The 17,106-nt window shown below is 39.4% G+C and overlaps 1 protein-coding gene across 5 annotated transcripts in view; it reads right to left on the minus strand.

The window, feature by feature from the left end:
* AOAH (acyloxyacyl hydrolase) overlaps positions 1–17,106 on the minus strand; it is a 176,248-nt gene that overhangs the window by 136,856 nt on the left and 22,286 nt on the right. For all 5 annotated transcript variants that reach the window (XM_082471859.1, XM_082471860.1, XM_082471856.1 and 2 more), the window contains 2 exons: positions 9,354–9,420; positions 1,390–1,489 (listed from right to left, as the gene is read on the minus strand). In XM_082471859.1, the coding sequence (XP_082327985.1) occupies positions 1,390–1,489; positions 9,354–9,420 (167 nt within the window). The remainder of the gene's footprint in view (positions 1–1,389; positions 1,490–9,353; positions 9,421–17,106) is intronic.

Here is a 17,106-nt window from a genome sequence, read left to right on the forward strand (position 1 = left end):
GAGGTAGCATGAAATGCACATGTACCCCAGGTATTTGCATCTCTTTCTTCCTGCTCAAGGAGACAGCCTTATGATATTTAATATTACCTGTAACCCAAATCGTGTTCATTGGTTAGGCCAAAAAGTGTTAAAATGATTTTATTTCAATAAGAATAAAAAGGAAATTACAAATAAAACAGAAACCTGTTGTGTTATATATAGAAAGACTATAGTTCTGGGAAAGGGGGCATAGAATTTTATTTTATTTTTTTATTTTACTTATTTTGTTTTATTTTATTTTATAGGCAGTTTCTGAAAATCATTATTTTGAGGCCTAACCAGGTCTAATATCATACTCTTATTCATAGCACGAGCAGGAAATTGTGTCCACATTAGTCTGTCTCCATCTGCATTCCAATTCAGAATTGTCAGGACTTCCCTGGTGGTCCAGTGGTTAAGAATCTGCCTTGCAATGCAGGGGATGCCGGTTCGATCCCTGGTCAGGGAACTAAGGTCCCACATGCCGCAGGGTAACTAAGCCCACACACCACAACTACTGAGCCCACATGCCACAACTAGAGAGCCCTCTCACCGCAACTAATAAGCCTGTGCGCCACAACTAGAGAGAAGTCCATGCACTGCAATGAAGAGCCCACACGCCGCAATGAAAGATCCCATGTGCCACAACTAAGACCCGAAGCAGCCAAAAAATAAGTACATAAATAAATATTAAAAAAATAAATAAATAAAAATAAAAAATTGTCCAACATGATATAATGCACACACGGTATTCTGAAGAGCTACCTCTAAATAATAATGATATTGGTAATAATTTATTAGCTACCATTTTTATTAATATTTATTTATGCAGCAGGTATTGTGCTAAGCATTTTATATATATTAGTTCACCTACTTCCCCCAACAAATTTATGAGGGAGGTATTTTAGGTATTTTGTTAGACCGATTTTATGGGTGAGAACAATAAAGCTTAGATTAGGAGGAACAACTGCCCAAGTTTTCCCAGGATGTGGGACTTCCAAGTGCTTATACCAGGAAAGTCCTGGGCAAACTGCATGAGTTGGTCACTCTATAAAAGTAACTTGCTTGATTTTTAAGGGGTGGAGAGGGATTTAACCTCTTCTCACCTTGGCTGGTCAGATTTCCTAGGTACTGCCGCCCCAGCTCTAGATTACAGTCTAAAATAAACAACAAAGACATTCTTTGGTGGCATGGGGGAGGGATCTAAGTTGAAGTTTGGGAATATTATTCCAGGCGATGTAATGGAAAATGTCATTTTGCTGGTCCCTGTCCCCAAACCACTGAGCCAGTGAAGCTGAACCTCCCTTTACCAGATTTCCAAAGGGCTTGCATATCACCGTAATCTGACATTCAGAATGAAAAAGCACTCACCTTGGGAAGGGGATAGAGGTGACACAAGGGTTGGCCAGGGTCCTGTTTACAAAACTCCAGGGTGTGACACACCACATCAGCATTCACATCCGCTCTGAGCCTGGAGGGAAATAGGGCAAAACAAAGGATATTTAAAAGCTCTCAGGCATTAGGAAACAAAAGCTATTTCAAAAGAAGGTCAGTTCCCAGAATGGATTCTAGTATGGCCTTTGAGTCCAGTTCCATGCAGCTGCTGGATCATAACGATTTCCTGCCACTTGCTCTCTCCTACTTTTAGAATAAGGTCCTGGGGGTGGGGAGAGGGGGCTCACAGCACTGGGCTGTGAGCCGGCCTCTCACACGGGCACTGTGATGCTTTTCAGGAGAAGCCGCAAATAAAATTGAGAAAGGAAAAATGGACAGGGGTGTAATTTCATGGGAACAACATTATTTTTTAAATTTATTTATTTAATTAATTTATTTTTGGCTGTGTTGGCTCTTTGTTGCTGCACGCAGGCTTTCTCTAGTTAAGACGATTGGGGGCTACTCTTCGTTGTGGTGCGTGGGCTTCTCTCATTGCTGTGGCTTCTCTTGTTGTGGAGCACGAGCTCTAGGTGCATGGGCTTCAGCAGTTGTGGCACGTGGGCTCAGTAATTGTGGCTCACGGGCTCTAGAGCGTAGGCTCAGTAGTTGTGGCTCACGGGCTCAGTTGCCCGGAGGCATGTGGGATCTTCCCAGACCAGGGCTTGAACCTGTGTCCCCCGCACTGGCAGGCAGACTCTCAACCACGGCACCACCAGGGAAGCCCCAGAACAACATTTTAATGTTTGCTGAGCCTTATAGCAAAAAATCTTTGATATAGCCTTAAACACCTAAAATTATTTTCTTAGATATAATCCAAATCACCTCTTTTCCTTTTAAAGTAAATATGTTTATCTTTGACTTTTTCCCCTGAGTATGGTGTAAGGATAGTGTTCTTCAAACATTTTGGTTTATGTCTAGGTTTGAAGGGGTTAAAACAAACCTTGCATATTCATTTTCTACATGCCACCCCCAACACTCTTAAACCAAGAAGAATGAGTATAATGTGTTGCTTCAAATGAAGGAACAAGTCATGTGTGGACTTACAGTAACTTTTCCAAATAAACTACTGATTCAAACTCAAATCAAAAGAATAAAAACAAAGACTCCAGAAACATACATTGGTAATATCTAGAGACTAATCTTGGAAGGACAGTTATAGATTCTAGAAGCTATTTTGAGGGGTTTCTTCTCAACTCACATGATCACTTAACTGTCCCCCTTCACCTGTAGGGGTGGGTTCCTGGCAACTGTGCATATACTTCATATCTCCTGCCAGTTGATTGGTCCTCATTAGACTGCAATTCAAGTAGGACCAATCAGATTCTCTCTCAGGGAAATTTGGAATTTGTATTAAAAAGTCTGACTTCATTCTGGGCTGTTCCAAGAATAGCAGGAGCTATAGTGACTGGGGACCGTAATGTCATTTCCTGCCATGAGGACAGAGCATTTGGAAAGCTAGTCTGTAGGATGGGGTTCAGGGGGCAGAACCCAAAGTGTGCAGTGAGGAAGACTCTGTTCCTGGTGGCTTCCCAGTCCTGTTTCCAGCTCTGTCTGAAGCCTGGATATTTTCCTGCCTTTAAGTTCCATGACATGCTTTAGGTGCCCTTGTAATAAATCTACTCTAACACCCTCCCCCTCCAACTATTACAGTGACTATCTCTACAGCTACTACAATCACTACCACCATTCTTCTCTCCCTGACCCTTCTCCTCTTCCTCTTCCTTCTACTTCACAAGCAAAGCTAAGTTGTTTCTGTTTTTTTGGTTTTTTTGACTGAATGCAGTCACAGCCCACGCATGGGCCAGCCCTTGAGAAGCACTGGTGAGCTTGGCAATGCTTGGCCCTGTGACCAGGGTCTGGATGTATGTCATTGGATCCGCTCCCTGGCTTCATTCCTGTTTCTGCTTTATTTCTCCAGTAACCATTCCACTGACCCTCCATCAGGTTGCCCACTCCTCCAAGGGAGTTTTCTACCTGGACATGCAGAATAAAAAACAAGATTTAGAGAGGTAAAACAAAAGCAAGGTGCAAACAAAACAAAATAAAACAGAAACGCATCCTGGTTTCACTTAGTGTGCATAAGTAGCACTTTTAATAGTTGCTGAACATTGAAACATCTTTAAAAGCTCTAATAATCTTAACTTTGGACTGCCAAGCAAAAAGTGCGAGGAGGGGCCTTGAGTCTTAATTTATATCATGAACCTTCTTGCAGAAAGAACTGCCCCAATATTAATGAAAAGCCTATCGGAGAAAGAGATCCCATCTCAGAGATCTTTAAATATTTTGATGTGATCCAGGAATCCCATTCCTGGGCATGTATCAGGAAAAGATGAAAACTCTAATTTGAAAAGACACATGCACCCCAATGTTAATAGCAGCACTATTTAGAATAGCCAAGACATGGAAGCAACCTAAGTGTCTATCAACAGGTGAATGGATAAAGAAGATGTGATATGTGTGTGTGTGTGTGTGTGTGTGTGTGTGTGTGTGTCTATGTATATAGACACACACATACACAATGGAATAAAAAAGAATTAAACAATGCCATAAAAAAGGATGAAATAATGCCATTTGCTGCAACATGGATGGACCTAGAGATTATCATACTAAGTGAAGTAAGTCAGAGAGAGAAAGACAAATGTTATATGATACCACTTATATGTGGAATCTAAAAAATAGTACAAATGGACTTATATACAAAACAGAAATAGACTCACGGACATAGAAAAGAAACTTATGGTTACCAAAGGGGAAGGGGGAGGGATAAATTAGGAATATGGGATTAACAGATACACACTACCATACATAAAACAGATAAACAACAAGATTTTACTGTGTAGCATAGGGAACTATATTCAATATCTCGTAATAAACTATAATGGAAAATAATAAAAAAAAATATGTATAACCCAATCACTTTGCTGTACCCCTGAAACTAAGACAATATTGTAAATCAACTATACTTCAATTAAAAAAAGAGAAAATATTTTGATGGTCACTAGTATGTGAAAACATAGGCTGGGATCATGGCTTTCAGATTTCATTCCAGCTGAATGAGACTAACAATGTGACTGGCTAGACGGCTTTTCAGCTTTTCGTGAGCATCTGAGTTACGACAGGAAAGCGAGCTCATCATGAGAGTCATCTGCTTGGCCCCAGGGTTCCTTCATAGGAGGTGGAGGGGAAGGTAACTTAAAGGTAACTAAGCTGTGGGACAAGCAGTTTGTGACACACAAGGTCCATTACCAAAGTAATGTCTACCAAGGGTCAGTAAATCAGGAGAGGGCGGCTGTTTTCACACATCTGTTCTCAACTTAATGGTTCATTTATTTAATTGATGACTGCTGTCTTTGGGGGGATCTGGTACTTTGTGGACTCAGGAGAGTAATAAATAAGGCTCTGCTTAATCTTTTTTTTTTTCCCAACCTAAGGCCAATATCCCATCTGTGGCAATTCAGAACCACCAGAGCCAATTCATCATATAGTGTCCAAGATCTATTCTCTTTCCCCTGCAAACAGAGCAAAATTTCAAGTAAGCGAACTTGAATATGGGAGTGGGGATGCGGGCCCCTCATTCAGAGAGTGAGACTTGTGTTCTCTGAACTGAAAAATTGAAGAGGGGAACTGGGTATGTGGTTTCCCTCCCCAGTCCTCTAAGATCAGAGCTTTATCATCAAAAGACTGGAATTGAGAAGCACTCCTTTGGACAATAATAGAAAGTGCTGAGCCTCATACATCCAGACAAGTGTAAGACCATGACAATGTGCAAGATGCAAAGAAGTGGCAAAGTAGCATGTGTGCTCTTAACCAACCTTGGGATAGAAGGCCTAGGCTATACATAATTTGTGAAATCCTTAGGAAATCTCCAAACCCTTAATAACTATTCCCATCCAACATTGCCTTCTTTTTCCTGGAGCTGCAAATAAGATCAAAATGGTCACGCTTCAATTTACACCCTTTACTACCTTTACAGGTAACAGAGTTGTACAGGAGTGAGTCATGTGGGGAGGAAGCTTCAACACATTCAGCAGAACTAATTAACAGGTTTAATTAGGATCATGGTAGAAGGAAGTCAATGCTGATGATTGGCATCATCATAAATCAAAAGAAGGGGGCACGGTCAGGGTTAAGTTTGAACAGACAGGTAGAGTGATAGCCTATGGCAGGGAGCAAGGACAGGGCCTTTCACACAAGAAAGCTCTCAGATTTAGACCTTTGACATCACTTTCAAAGGAGAATTTATACATTAATATATAGCCACAGAGATACACTCACAGCATTGAAAGAAGATCTTCCTCATATGACTTAACACTTTTATCTCACTTCTGGACCACACTCTTTAGAGTGTACTAGGAATTTAATCATTTCTATAAATCTTGTCATTACCTTGTCAATGGCTCAGTTGTATTATTGTACTTTATATTTTTGCTATTTAAAAATACGTTAATTACATTTAAGTTGTACCAAAATTGTTTTAAACCCTGTTTTGCATTTTTCTTCTAAACATGTTAGTAGTTTAGGCCTCTCCTGATTTCTGAAAACCCCTAAGTTTGGAATATAAGATTTTATGATTGAGAGCATAAATAGATACCATGAAGCAAGGTGAGATGAACAGAAGACCAGCATCAGCTTTGCTATGGCAACCTCTGGCACAACAGAAGTCAAGACAAGGAAGACCGAGCACGTGGTCACTGGCTAGGCGTGGTTGCTCCCGGAAGTAGCCCCGCCCTGCCTGACCCAGGTTCTTGGGCTAATGAATGCCCGAGTACTCAGGTGTCCCACTTCCTAACAACATCCTGTGGTTCGCCTGTGGGTAGGAAATGTAGTTGCTGAATAATTAGTCCATGAATCATTGAGAATTGACCTGTGAAATAATGAGGAGGGATGCCCTCTGGGTTAGGAAACACATTTAGTATTGGAAGCCTGAAATTCAGGTAAAACTAAATCATAAGGTTGTCATGTTCAGGGTCTACATCAGCCCAGAACTGCATGTGATTGATTAAAATAAGCTGTAAGAAGAGGCCACCATAGGAAGAGAAATTGCTATCAGCAAACAACTAATATGGGTCCTGGAAAATTACACACAAACAAAACTAATAGTGGACGCAACCACAAAGGGGGATCATTTATTATATCTATCTTTCTTCAAAGTGGCCTCCCCCATACTAATGAGAATTAGTCATCTTATGACTCTCAAAGGAAAAACTTTCTTCCCCTCCCCACCACCTATTCAGCCTCTTTCAGTGGCTTGCCAGATCCATTTTTTCTCAACACCCTGTGTCCACTTATAGTTATTTGAGGTGGGGACTGTCTCTTGTACAGTCCACAGCTGTAGTTATCTAGTACAGTGTCTGTCTGTCCTCTCTTTGATCCCATGCTTAACTGGCTCTTGCACTCAGCGCCCTCTAGCCAGCTACAGAAGAGCATTGGGTTTCCCAGTGAACTCAGGCCACTTCCCTATTACTCCCAGCACACTTGGTAGCTAATCTCTGACATCCCTTTTGCATATCTGTGTGTACTGCCCTCTTTGGCTTCTGTGACTGTTTTCCACTTACTTCTCTGGTTCCCTGATCTAGGCCCAGGAAAACCTCTCTGGCCAAGCTGATGTTTCCCCCAGAGCACCTGGCTCAGACTAGGTGTGTAAACAGATTCATTGAATAGGCTAAATTGTTTTCTTTTCTTTAGTTCATCTGTAGTGATAATTTTATTTTTATAAAGAATGAATCAATTTAACAAATGTTTACTAAAGGCTTTCTATGCTCAAGTATTGCACCAAGCCCTGGAGATACAAAGCTCCCTGCTTCCCCTTCCTCCCACCCTTCCTTCCTTCCTTCCTTCCTTCCTTCCTTCCTTCCTTCCTTCCACATATTCAGTATTTTGCTTAAGATGAATAAATGTAGTCTTAGTCCTCAGAAGTCTTTCAATCTAGTTAGCAACTCAAAAAAGTAAATGGAGAATTAAAGTACAAACAGACATGATAAGTGCTGTGCTAGGGGTTTGCACAGGATAGGAAGAATGTGTGTGAGTCTGTGTGTGTGTGTTGGGGGTATCTATCTTAGCCTAGGGAGGGTCAGGAAAGCTTCCAGAGGAAGTGACCCTGGAGCTGAGGTCCAAAGAAGTAAGATTTGTTCGGGGTACAGGTTTTGGATGTGCCAAGCTGAGCGAACAGCTCATGCAAAGGTCCTGAGGCAAAAACCTTCTCATGTGTGGGGAGAATTACAAGTGGTTTGGAGCATGGTGTGCTGTGGAGCAGCCAGGGATGAGTCTGAAAATGTCCTCAGGGGTCAGTTCATAAAGAGCTTTATGTAGGGGACTAAGGAATCCTGCAAAGGGTGTGAAAATTTTATATTGGAGATTGCCATAATTAGTTTTGCATTAAAAAGCTATCTAGCCAGCTAGAATGTGGATTATGGACTTGCAAGGCAATGGGCAATCCTGCAGGGCTGGGGTCCTATTAGGAGGCAGTGGCAGTAATAGAGATATGAGCTAAGAAGAAGGGGTCCCTGCCTTCCAAAAACTCCCAGTCCAGGGCTCATGAAAAATCACTGACCACAGTACAGGGAGGGCAATATAAATAGAGGCAGGTGCACAGCACGATGGAACACTGATCATCCCTCTGGTCTGTATCATTTTAAGTTCCTTTTGTCTTTAGAATTCTGTAACTGCAGACTACCCTTCTGTGGGGTTAGCTTCTCTGAGCCACTCTGCTCTGAGGCTAATATTAGGCATATAAAATAGGAACATGTAAGAATGTTCACAGTAGCACTGTTCACAAGTGCCACATGTGAACAGTGCAAAACCAGAAAACAACCCAAACACCCATCAATGCGAGAGTGAAGAAACAGACTCTTGTAGAGACACAGTGAAATATCGTGTGCAGTCAGAGTGCATGAACTACAGCAGTGACACAAATCTGTGGATGAATCTTAGACATACAAATGTCAGTGGTAAGTCCCCAAAGATTATGAACAATGTGATACTCTCTTCATAAAGTAAAGAAATAACCAGAATTTTAAAATATGCTTTAAAGGAATATATAAAATAAATATATTAATAATTATTTATTGTATTAGCATATATTATTTTTATGATTATAATTTATCATATTAATAAAAATATACATATATATAAAGACTATAGAAAAAGGAAACAAGAGCAAGATAAACATGGGATTTATTACTCGGGTGGAGAAAAGCTTGAGAATGAAGAGAAGGACCATGTGGTTAGGGTAAGTTATTGTCAAGGACCTAGAATTTGCCTTGGGAGGTAATTTGGAAGCTAATTACAGTATTCAAAGTAACTAGGTAAATAACTAAATAAGAAATACAAGAAAGCCATGTATGAATCCTTGATGAGAAAGTGCCATGAACAGGAATATGATTTATCTGATCCAGTGCTCTGAGCTCAAAAAAGAGAAAAGAAAGAAAGGAAGCAGACAGATAATGATAATGGTGCACATACAGGATCTTGAGGGGTGGGGCTGGAGAGAAGGCCAGGAAACCAGCAGGTGGGAGGAGAGAAGGAAAGAACCTGAGAAGCACGTGGCCTGAGAACCCAGGAGGGAGTGTAGGTCAAGCTCAGGAGAAAGGGTCAAAATCCCATGTCCAGTCACTAGGATCTTGTCATTTGTTGGCATTATTGGTGAAATTCCTTCTGAAAGCCTCTTGGAGAGAAACTGAGCCAGGTTGCCACACTGTAATTCAAAGGGAACCTTTGCCTAGGATCACAAAGGATCTGAGTCAGGTTTGAATTTTCCACTATTAACAAGAACTGGATAGAGATTACACCCTTTTACAAAAAGTACATCCAACTGGAAATGGAGCCAGCTACCTCCCAGTTTTCCTGCTTCCCCCCCATCGCGTCCCAGCAAACAAATCAGATTAACGTGCTGGCATACTTACAGTTTTATGATGTCTGGTCCAAATATGCCTACCACTAAATAGCAGGTGGTCTTCAAGAACAGTTTTTCTAAGAAAAATCAGGGGAAATAAATTATTTTTCATTATGATGAATTTAACACACGAGTTAATAATGATCTTTACTAGGAACTGAAGCTAAGTGCTTAATTTATTATTAATTCAAGTGATTAATTGTAAAGGTTTGGGAGAAATGTTATAGTTAATATACCCATGAAAATATCATTTCCATCTCAGGTTTATGTAAATGGCACTTTGTTTACTGTAGATGTTAAAGACCACTAATTTTTGATAAAAATACAGTTAAATTCTGGAGTCTCATTTTCTTTTGTACAACAGGGAATGTCTGAATGTTGGTAAGGATCTCATTTGTTGATGATGACAGAAACAGGACTTGCTTTAAAGTAAATAATCTGAAATATTGCTTTGTTGAAAATATTCTTCTCTGATGTTCATTTGGGGAAAAAAGACTTTACTTTGGCTATTTAATTTTTGCTGTTGGTATTCCAGACATAAAAGGCTACTAACTGTCACAGGTGTCTCTGCATTGCCATCTACACCAGAGAAACACACACACACACACACATATGCAAACCCATGGCCTAGACAACCTCCTTCTCCTGCTTCCCATGTTATGAAAGTACAGGAAGGCTTTATGGATTGGTCTGTCTGGACAAGGAAACCTGTTAAATCTCTGGTCCTGTTTCTCCAGTTTGTCAGCTGACTGTGGAACCCTGGTAATTCTATGGAGGACTTTTCCATGGTTAGGATGGATGGACTGTCCTGGGGACAGATGGGAAACCCTCCCTGAGAAAAATTTTTCTTGTCATACTTACCTCAAACTGGGCTACCAGTTGCTTGGAGAACAGGGTAGTGAAACAACAGGATAAATATGGGAAAACTCTCTGGTACTTCAATTTTACTCAATGGTAAATAATGTAAATATTACTTTTATATTAAAATAGATAGTTTCATGGGACTTTTTTTGCAATAAAGCATGAGACTTCAAACACATTATGCTTTTGAAGTAGGAACTTAAAACTAATCTCACATTACTATTGACCTTACAGAAATAAAAAGAACGATAAGGAAATACTATGACATCTGCATGGCAGCAAATGAAAGGCAAACTACCAAAACTGACTCAAGAATAAGTATACAATCTTAATAGACATACAACAAGAGATTAAATTAGTAATCAAAAATGTCCCATAAAGAAAAGCCCAGGACCAGATAGCTTCATTGGTGAATTGTACCAAACGTTTTCAAAAATCATCTGAATAGATATTCTCCAAAGAAGTTATACAAATAGCCAATAAGCACATGAAAAGATAGTCAACATCATCAGCTATTAAAGGAAATGTAAATAAAAACCACAGTGAGATACCACTTGACACCCACGATGATATGTGAGAATAAAAATACAGATAAGGGTTTCCCTGGGGGTGCAGTGGTTGAGAATCCACCTGCCAATGCAGGGGACACAGGTTCAAGCCCTGGTCTGGGAAGATCCCACATGCCGTTGAGCAACTAAGCCCGTGAACCACAACTACTGAGCCCAAGTGCCACAACTACTGAAGCCCGCACACCTAGAGCCCGTGCTCTGCAACAAGAGAAGCCACTGCAATGAGAAGCCCGTGCACCGCAACGAAGAGTAGCCCCCGCTCGCCACAACTAGAGAAAGCTCGTGTGCAGCAATGAAGACCCAATGAGGCCAAAAATAAATAAATAAAATAAATAAATTCATAAAATAAAGAGCCGGTTACTCTCATTAAAAAAAAATGACGGATAATAACAAGTATTGATGAGGATGTGGAGAAATCAGAATCCTCATATTCTGCTGGTGGGTGTATAAAATGGTACAGCAACTTTGGTAAACAGTCTGACAGTTCCTCTAATGGTTAAATATTGAGTTACTATGTGAGCCAATAAGCCCACTCCTAGGCCCAAAAGAATTCAAATATTTATATACCCACACAAAAACTTACACATGAATGTTCATAGAGGAATTATATAAAATAGCGAAGAAGTGGAAATACCTCTACCCAAATGGCTATTAACTACTGAGTGGATGAACAGAATGGGCTTTCTACACACAACAAGATATTATTCAGCTATAAAGAGTAATGACTTCCTGATACATGCTGCAACATGGATGAACTTAAATACGTTATGCTGAGTGAAAGAAACGTATTTCTACGATTCCATTTACATGAAATGCCTAGAAGAGGCAAATTCACAGAGGCATAAAGTCGATTAGTGGTTGCTTAGCGCTGGGGAGAATGGATGTTTGGGAGGTGATGGCTAAGGGGCATGGAGGTCCTTTTTGGTATAATGAAAATGTTCTAAAATTCATGGTGTCGATGGATGCACAACTCTGTGAATATACTAAAAACCACTGAATTATACACTTTAAATGAGTGAATTGTATGGCATGTGAATTAAATATCAATTCAACTGTTATAAAATAAAAACTGCACCCCTTGGGTGCTCCTCTTTATGGGTGTCAAAAAAGCTCTGAGGTCCCAAGTCTCAGACACCAGGGTTTCAGCACCAGCTAACTGGCTTCTGACCTTGGTCAGGTTGCCTCCCCTTCTGGGTTTCACTTTCCTCATCTGAACAATGTAGGAGTAGGATTCAGTTCAGTTCCCTTCACTGTCTTGGAAGCTTGGAGGATTATGTAAGCGACATTCAAAATTACATGAACTTGCAAAGCACTTTGGAAATGAGTTTCTAGTATCGTTAATGTAAAACTAGTTTAGCAGAGAGCAGAGCAATTTAAAAATCGACACCAGGGTGTTCTTTGATATACTTGCAGTGCTGCCTGAAAGGCAGAGAACATTTTTCTTTTTTCTGGTAAAATAAGAGGTGTTTGCATGTGTGTGTATTTTTTATAGAACATTATTTTGCTCAAGTTGAAGTAAGTGGCAGCAATGTTCTCCTCACCCTCTGTGCAGGGCCATCTGAACAATCAGTTTTCTCAAACAGATTCTGTGATGGTTAAAAATGAGAGGCTCCTGCAGAGATGGGCTAATGTGGGACAAGAGATGGGCCTCTGAGAGCTAAACTCTAGGTCAACACAGAAGGGTGCAGAGCAGAGAGAGGCAAAGTCTCTAGAAAAAGCCAGACAGGGCCCAGTCAGCCATGATCAGATGGTAACCTGTTACTGCTACAACTGAAGAAAAGACCGGCACTAACATAGTGCTAGTAACCTATCTGATGTAAAATGTATATAGTTAAACCTTGCCCGTGACCAGGAAGGTACAAGAGCATTTAATTTCTACAGAATCAAAAGGACTTGGAACAGCATAGGGAAAAAAAAAGTATGGTCATTCCCCAGGGCAAAGGAAGGTTAAAAAAGGAACAATAGGTGTATCCACATGTGTGGGTGTAAATAAAACCTAGAACATCCCAAGTTGTAAGTCACTCTTATGTTTATCATCACTTCGTTTCTCATAAGAAACTTTTGAGGGGGTGGTTATTTTTACCCTCATTCTATGGGAAGGAACTTTGAGGTTTAGAGAGGTAAGGCTTGCCCAAGAGCACAGTGGTTCAGTAAGAGATTAAAGTCTTCTACCCCAAAAGCCCAAACTATTTGTAGTATGCATTTCAACATACTTAGGACATTTTATTTGATGCCTCATCTACCTCAGGTATACACTAACTGCTGATTAGAAATTTGCAGCACAGTGAGGTGAACTGACCACTGAGATCGTTTTGTAGCTATGTGTTCTGGGCTGCATGTAGATTTTCAGAACCTACAGAATGTGAGGAGAGCTGCCTTCCTCATTTTAAGACGACATGAGTTTTTAACTATCATACTCCATGGAGATAAGATTTCTGCACAGGTGACCCAAGAAAGTGAAGTTCTAGCAAGACTCTGAGGGCATATGAGTCTACTGACCCCTGGTGAGAATGATTCCATTAATCATTTTTCCATTAACAATTCTGAGATTCTTCCAAGGTGTTTACTAATGAGAGCCAGAGGCAAATGCAGTGGGTAAAACTGAAGGTCAGAAATACTTTGCACAATTCGAAAAAATTGTCTTCCCAGGCATCGGAAAGGCCCGCATGATTTACTGAGTGATTATTCTCAAGAATGTTGCTTGCATGGTTTCTCTGCTAAGGTTATGTTTTATATACTTGTTTAGCTTTGGAGATAAAAGCAGTACTACTTAAAAATAATTTTTAAAATAATAACTGTTTGTTGCTGTGCATATTTTGACTTCCCCTCTCTCCCATTCTCACCAGACAGAAGGCAATACTGGGTGCAGGCAGTCACTGTGGACCAGGCCTATTATGTTTTCTAGAAGGAGAAATCTTTAGCTAAGGGTCAGACTATCTTTGTCACCCTATACAATTCACGTGACCATTCTGTGCACTCTTTCATATCCACAAAATGGAAACAGTAACGCCAACCCTGCCCTTATGTCTGTCAGGTGAAAGAGCCTTTAATCTGAACTGAGTACTTTATTTCTATCTAGAGGTGAATATTAATTAATAAAATGAAAATAACTCCAAATAGCCTTATAAATCCTTTGAAATTCCTGCAATTAAAAGGTAACCCTCCACTGAAAAACTGAAATACCAACTTTCCTTCCCTTGGCAAAGTGCTAGCTTCTATTTTACCACCATCTGATTTTCAACCTCTCATTTTACCTCAGCAGACTCTAAAATTTTCTGTTATGAGTCAAAAGGAGCCAAGGTGGAACCTTGAACACCAGCAATCTTGGTTCATGTTGTTTTGTATTTTGCTGGTACACTGGGACAGGATCATCTGAGAAATAAGATTTTTACTCAGCCTTTCATCTTTGAACAACACAACTTTGCTTAAAAAGAGAAAATCAAACTCAAGGTAAAAATGGTGATAGCTGTCAATGTGGTCTATTACACAGAAATGACAACAATCAAAACAAGTCTTAATGATGATTATGACTTTTTAATTTTTCTTCCTTTTTGTAAAATGGTAATAACATTTTCTTCTTTCTCTAATTCAGAGATGTGAAAATATAAAGTAAGGTTTATAATAGATTTTGAATGTCCAATAAAAATGGGGATGGATAAATAAAATATGGGACATTTATATGGTGAAGGACTATAGAATAATTAAGAGGCCTGACCTAAGTCTATATATGTCTTGACACATATAGATCTCAAAAACATAATGGTGAGTGAAAAGCAGAAGTTGCAGAGTGGTATATACAGTAAATACTGATGTAAAACTACAGTCCCCACAAGGGAGGATTCTGGAAAGATGATGGTGGAGGCAGCAGAGTTTGGGAATTTCACTGAATCTCTACAAAAAAAAAATAGAGCTTCTAGATAGGAAAACCAAAACCCCATGGACAATACTTACAATAAAACTAGATATCTCCACGAGCCCCAGAATACAATTAAGACAACGATAAACCACTCACAATCATGGGACTTAAGGGTTATAAACATCAGTGTGGGAGAAAGTAAAGGGAAGCAAAGGGATGAATAGCAGAATCTCCAAAATAGCCCACAGATATTGACGACAAAGTATGGTGGGCCAATGAAGAACATCAGCTGAAACTGGGATGGGTTTTGCCCACTGCAGTAGCAGATGAGTGCAAAGGACTCAAGGTTATAAGGACTAAAGGGTTTGAGTGGTCAGGCATTTACAAATTCTAGAAACTGATCTACCCGACCTCCCTTCCAGGACAGGGCCCACACTGAGGGGAAACTAGTGGGTTTGGAATCAAAATTGAGTTGGATAGAAGCAAAGTAAAGAGAAAATCCAGGTAAAAGTGTGCAGAGGGACAGAATCAGAAAATTTCAAAATGCAAGCAGCCATGTGTTTATTTACTTACTTTTTAACACTACACAAAAACAATGGAAGAAGGAGTTCTGTGCATTTGGAGAAGCTACCCTAAGCCACTTCTCTTTCTAAGAGTTTTTGAAAACTAATTTCACATAAAAATGAGCAACAGATATGTATCTAGGTCAACTCCCATACAAAGTTATTATAAGAAAAAAAAAAAAAAGAATAAGGAACAGAATCACATCCTTACTGATAGCAAAAGCATGCCAGAAAATCATGCCAAAAAAAGGATTAAAACATAACAGTATTTCAAAATGAGTGAGAAGCATTAATAAAATGGTATAAGACATGAAAGAACAACAGAAATCAGAATTGGAAAGACTCAGGTATGGAATAAAAGAACTCAGGGAAGAATACAAGATTATAAAAGTAATGAAATCTAAATTAGAATGAACACAAGAAGAAGGGAATACAATAGCTGACGTTCTAAGAGAAATAGAATATGGAAAAGAGGAAAACTTTCAAGATAAAAAATAATTGAAGTGATAAAAAGTATTCATTCAAGAGATAGGCAAAATCGTGAATACAGGCAAAGATTTAAAATATGGTTATTAGAAATCCCTGACAAAGGAAACCAAATCAAGGAAACTGACCAAATACTAAAAACTTTCCTGAAATTATAAAAAATGTATTTGAAGCCACATATTAGTTTCAAAATGAGAGAATAAGAGCACACTGCATGCCTGAGAACCTCAATATACAACAGCCGACACCAAGCCATAGTCTAGTTAGATGACTAAATTTTATAGAAGAAAAAAAAATCCTTTGAACTAGGCAAAAACAGCAAGTGACTTATAAGAAAAAGAAAATTAGATTATCATTAGGCTTTTAAATAACATATTTAAGACACTTAGGGAAAGAAATTGTGCCAAGGTTTTTTTTTTTTTTTTGGCCACACTCTGTGGCATGTGGGATCCTAGTTCCCTGACCAGGGATTGAACCCGAACCCCCTGCAATGGAAGTGCGGAGCCTTAACCACTGGACTGCCAGGGAAGTCCCTGCCAAGGATTTTTATATCCAGAAAAACACTGACTTTCTAACATAAAGGACAAGCCAGCTTGTTATCAACGTGCAAGAATTCAGGGAATATTGTTCCCATGAGTCCTTCCTGAGGAATGAACTTTAGACAGCAACTCGACTAGACAGACATCTGCATAAGGACTGGTGGTGAACATCAATCTTACAGTTGCTGATGGAACTAAAACTAAATGAAGATGAAAAGGGAATGTATATATTGTATGTAATGGCCATATACTCAAATAATACAGTACAACGATTGAAAAGGGTGGAGAAATGGGAAAAGCATATTCAAAAAACAATTTTTAACCACTCTCAATGATTATAAAATATATTAATAGTAGTAGTGTTAGGCTTGACATCCTGAGGCTGTCATATGTGTAAAGAAGGATAGGTAAATGAGTAATTATGAGATATTTTAATTCTATCAATCCCCCTGTCCTTGAGAGTTAGGACTTTGAGTGTGGAAAGAAGAAGATACAGATATGATACAGAAGAAACTAAGAAAAAAAATCCTGCAGTCCTGAATTTGAATTTGAAGTGTCAGAATGAACTCATATACTTCATATTAAAATAATATATGTAAATGTATATATGTATATTTTCTATCACTGTCAACGGAAGAAGTCTAGAAAGAAGGACCAACTGAGTAGCAATGACATTCCTATGCACCCATGCATGGTCTTAATACTATTTCCCACTAAAAGAAACCAGAGCTTCTAAGAGAAATGACTGATTTCAAGCCTGGGGTTGGAAATGTACAAGACAGGCTGGAACAACTTGTCACACTAGTTAGTGAGGAAGCTACAAAGACTACTTAGACTTATGTCAAAAGGACCCAGGAGCCAACTTGAAGAAGTTCCTACTGGTCAAAGA

Source organism: Balaenoptera physalus (genome assembly GCF_965194825.1).
Source record: "Balaenoptera physalus genome assembly, chromosome: 8".
NCBI classification, from domain to species: Eukaryota; Metazoa; Chordata; class Mammalia; order Artiodactyla; family Balaenopteridae; genus Balaenoptera; species Balaenoptera physalus.